Source organism: Miscanthus floridulus, chromosome 6, assembly GCF_019320115.1.
Source record: "Miscanthus floridulus cultivar M001 chromosome 6, ASM1932011v1, whole genome shotgun sequence".
In the NCBI taxonomy this organism is placed as follows: Eukaryota; Viridiplantae; Streptophyta; class Magnoliopsida; order Poales; family Poaceae; genus Miscanthus; species Miscanthus floridulus.
Window position 1 is genome coordinate 76,378,174 of NC_089585.1, and position 4,770 is coordinate 76,382,943.

A 4,770-nucleotide genomic window follows, 5' to 3' on the forward strand; every position below is an offset into this window, starting at 1 on the left:
ATATTAGTACGCTATTATATAAATTTGGTCAAATTTTTAAAAAAATTAACTTCAGGAAGCGAGATGCGCATTTATTTAGGACGGAAGGGGTACTTCCTCCGTCACATAACAATAGTCGTTCTAAGATATCGCAAAGACACTAATACTCAATGAAAATAGCATCGATGCCCCTACGTGCTCCTAGAAATGCTAGCACTAGCAGACCATCATCAACTCTTTTGCTTCTGCGTTGGCCGCTCGAGCATTGCGAGGGCACGTGGGGGTACTGTAGGGATACAAAAAATACTAACTATACTAGATAATAATAAAAAATATAAAATCAAGAGGGAGGTACCTTAGGAGCGGGCGGCCTTGACGCGCCGGCGTTCGTGGCGCAGCCGGCTAGGGCGCTGCGCGGCGGCGTGGGCGAGCGGCCGCAGGCAGGGCGCTAGCGGCGGGGCGCGTGCGGCTGGCGGCGGCGTTCGGGCGGGCGGGCAGGGCAGGGGTGCGGGCGGGCTCGCATGCGGTATATATCTGATCCAGCCGCGCCACGAATCAGGGCACGGCACTGCCGCGCCAAGGTCGGTGGCGCGGCAGGACCCGCCACGTCATCGCCCCCCCCCAGCCGGTCCACGCCACGTCAGCCCTGTGCCGCGCCACCATGCATGGCGCGGCACAGGCATTTGGCCGCGACAGAGCAATAGGCGCGGCCAAAAGTGTTAGTTTTTAATAAAAAACTGACAACGATAGATTTAAAATTATATTAAAAAAAGGTTAAAATTAAAAAAAAGGTGACGAAGGCACTGATAGAGCTGGCTAGTGATAGAGGTGAGTGTCTTGGTCTTAAGAATTCAGGACCATGCTTAGGTCTCGTTTAGATGCGAAAATTTTTGGCTTTTGGCTACTGTAGCATTTTCGTTTGTATTTGGTAAAAATTGTCCAATTATGGACTATTTAGGCTTAAAAGATTCGTCTCGCTAATTACGGACAAACTGTGCAATTAGTTATTCTTTTTACCTACATTTAATGCTTCATACATGTGCCGCAAGATTTAATGTGACGGAAAATCTTGAAAAATTTTAGATTTTGGTGGCATCTAAACGGGGCCTTACTGGAAGTGGCACTGACGATACAGCTGGCCAGTCAAAAAGTCACTCTGCGTGGTCCTGAATGCGCTGGCGGGCTGCTGACCGTTGGCGTTGATTGATTGATGAGGAACGCAAGCGCGCTAGCTAGTGTGATGTTTTGCAACATGTGCTGATGCTGTGGGGCTGTGCTCGCGCGCTCGCTGTTTTCCACTAACCCGTGGGCTGGAGGCTCGATCAAAACAACAACCACACCTGCATGCTATGCAACTGAAGGCGCCAGGCAACAGCAACCGGTCCCGGTCGAGTTGGCCGAAATCGATCGCTTTCCATGTCGTCGTCGTCTGGTGTGGTCTCTGGTCTCTGGTCTCTGGTCTCTACTCCCTAGTCCCTATACTAGGAGTAGGAGGGATTTTCCACGTCTCTAAGGCCATGTTTAGATCGCTGTTATGAATCAGTATTTGGCACCGTAGCACTTTCGTTTGTATTTGATAATTATTGTCCAATCATGGTCTAACTAGGCTTAAAAGATTCGTCTCGTAATTTACAATCAAACTGTATAATTAGTTATTTTTTTTATCTATATTTAATACTTCATGCATGTGTCTAAAGATTTGATGTGATAGAGAGAGTGAAAAAACTTAGAATCTAAATAAGGCCTAAGAAGAAAGAAGCTGCAGAGCTGCTGCTTTGACCACGTTGGAGTCGGATGTCAGCAGACAAAGCAAGGTCGACTCCTGCAATCCGGTTTGGTGACGAATTCAGCGTGCGGGCCGATGGAGAAACCGCGCAAACCCGCCGCCGCGATATCCGTGCGGATCCAAGCAACAACGGCATTGCCGACGAAATGAAAATGCTTTGGAGCCAAAGCAACGGCATTGCCGGTTCCGGCTGGTCGTAACAGTGCAACGCAACGCCCGGCAGGATGGAGCAGCGGATGCCTGCCTGCCGTAGCCTGCACCTGATTCAGACCGCCGGCCAGGTCGTTGGGTCGGCGCGAACCAGCGTCGAGTGCAGCGTACGAAACTGAGTCCGATCCGTCTACTTGGCATCGCTCCACATGGCAATGGCATGGTGCTCTGCTCCGCTCCTCCCTGCGCGCGTCCGCCGCGCTTGCACGGGTCCACGCCACCATCCACCATCCATGCCTGGATCTGATGGGAATATCCGTTTGCCAGGGTCAGCCGCCCATTGGATCTCCCCTCTATCTACCCTGTCCTAACATTTCTGTGCTAGATAGATCACACCGGCAGATTCGATGATTCAGACTCCAGAAGAATTGAATAATCACCGGATCCGGACGGAACACAGCGCGCCGATCGACCGGCCGGCCGGCTTTATCAGAGTATCAGTGACGCTACCTACGCCGCGTCCGGCCGGCGCGCTGTCCACCCGGGGAAACGACCATTATTCCAAACCAAGCAACACAGAAACCGCGGGACGAAGTTTCGCTACTAGTAACTGCAGAATTGTATGTATTCCACATGCATGGAATGTGGGATCCATCCATCCAACTCAGGCCTTGTTTAGATGCCACCAAAATTCCAAGTTTTTTCACTCTCTCTCCATCACATCAATTTTTAGCCGCTTGCATGGAGTATTAAATGTAGGTAAAAAAAATAACTAATTACACAGTTTAGTTGGAAATCACGAAATGAATCTTTTGAGCCTAGTTGGTCCACGATTGGACAATATTTGTCAAATAAGACGAAAGTGGTACTATTCATCGGGTTGAAAATTTTTCAGCATCTAAACGAGGCCTCACTCATTCACCTGCAAGTTAGATCGTTCACGGGACACGTAGGCGTGTGTTGCTGCAAATTCCACTATAAATCGCAGCTACCATACCTCCTTCGATTCTCATGCAGCCAACACAGAGTGCAGACACATTCGTAGTGTAGTGTCGGAACTTGGAAGGCAGAAGCAGAAACCGTAGCCGTACCTTTGCAGTAGAACAAAGCAATGACGGGTCCGATGGAGATTCCGGTGATCGATCTCGGCGTCCTCAACGCCGGCGAGGAGGAGAGGTCGCGGACCTTGGCGGAGCTCCACGACGCCTGCAAGGACTGGGGCTTCTTCTGGGTAATTATATTAAGCAACACCGAATGATACATAGCTATTGGCAAGTTCTCTTTTTATATGCGTTCTCATCATCAATCATCATGCGTCGCCGCCGCGCCGCTCGCATGCAGGTGGAGAACCACGGCGTGGACGCGCCGCTGATGGACGAGGTCAAGCGCTTCGTCTACGGCCACTACGAGGAGCACCTCGAGGCCAAGTTCTACGCTTCCAACCTCGCCAAGAGCCTCGACACCGACGATGGCCGCCCCGAAGCCGAGGCTGAGGAGCCCTCCGACAAGGTGGACTGGGAGTCCACCTACTTCATCCAACACCGCCCCAAGACCAACGTCGCCAACTTCCCGGAGATCACGCCGCCGTGCAGGGAGACGCTGGACGCGTACATCGCCCAGATGGTGTCTCTCGCCGAGCGCCTGGGCGAGTGCATGAGCCTGAACCTGGGCCTCCCGGCCCGCTACGTCGCCGACACCTTCGCGCCGCCGTTCGTGGGCACCAAGTTCGCCATGTACCCGTCGTGCCCGCGCCCGGAGCGGGTGTGGGGCCTGCGCGCGCACACCGACGCCGGCGGCATCATCCTGCTCCTCCAGGACGACGTCGTGGGCGGGCTCGAGTTCCTCAGGGGCGGCACCCACTGGGTCCCCGTGGGACCCACCAGGGGCGGGAGGCTCTTCGTCAACATCGGGGACCAGATCGAGGTGCTCAGCGGCGGCGCCTACCGGAGCATCGTGCACCGCGTCGCGGCCGGGGACCAGGGCCGCCGCCTGTCCGTCGCCACGTTCTACAACCCCGGGCCCGACGCCGTGGTGGCGCCGGCGGCCAGGGAGGGCGCCGCGGCGGCGGCGTACCCCGGCCCCTACAAGTTCGGGGACTACCTCGAGTACTACCAGGGCACCAAGTTCGGCGATAAGGACGCCAGGTTCCAGGCCGTCAAGAAGCTGCTCGGTTAAGCGATCATCGAGCAGCTGCCAGCAGGCAGCTAGCTTAGTTCGTGGATTATGCATTGCGTTTCAGTTTCGAGCTTGCTTGTTGTTGATCCATTGTCTGCGTAGTATGCACTGGGATTATCGCGTGTTTAAATTTAGCAAATCTTTACGTAGTCATTACTGGTACTACGTATTCAGCTGTGGTTGAGGTTGAATATACAATGTTGCAGCTTAAGGGCGCATCCCGTTTGGTGGACTTGCACATGCCATTCGACGATCCGCTTTGTTCAGCCAACGTCACAAATCACTAGCACAGTGTGATGTGCCTCGATGGTGATACGTCTATAGTCAACAGTCAACGTCACAAAATCACTAGCAAATCTAGGAAAACACACATTAATGGCAAGTTGGCAACGGTGTCCATTAGACGCGAATCTCCTGCTTACCTAGATCGGTAATGCTGGAAGCGGGCGCCCCGCCTGATCGTCCCAGGCAAATTTAACCTAGAATCGAAAACCGAACCAAAAGAACCGGAACCGAAAAATTCGGTTGCTTATTCGGTTTCTGACATTGAAGAACCGAAATAACCGAAGAAAATTCGATTCCTACTCTCGGTTAACCAAATTAACCGAAAGAATCGAATTACTTGAATTATACTTCACTTACTTGTATTTGTAAGATTATGTTTGGTTTATGTGTAGTGT

The 4,770-nt window shown here is 52.6% G+C and overlaps 1 protein-coding gene across 1 annotated transcript; it reads left to right on the forward strand.

The window, feature by feature from the left end:
* The first annotated feature begins 2,905 nt into the window (after positions 1 to 2,905).
* On the forward strand, positions 2,906 to 4,328 carry LOC136458403 (1-aminocyclopropane-1-carboxylate oxidase 1-like). The gene is made up of 2 exons (XM_066458347.1): positions 2,906 to 3,146; positions 3,257 to 4,328. The coding sequence occupies exons 1-2, from the start codon at positions 3,027 to 3,029 to the stop codon at positions 4,088 to 4,090; spliced, it is 954 nt and encodes a 317-aa protein (XP_066314444.1). The 5' UTR covers positions 2,906 to 3,026; the 3' UTR covers positions 4,091 to 4,328.
* The last annotated feature ends 442 nt before the right edge of the window (positions 4,329 to 4,770 follow it).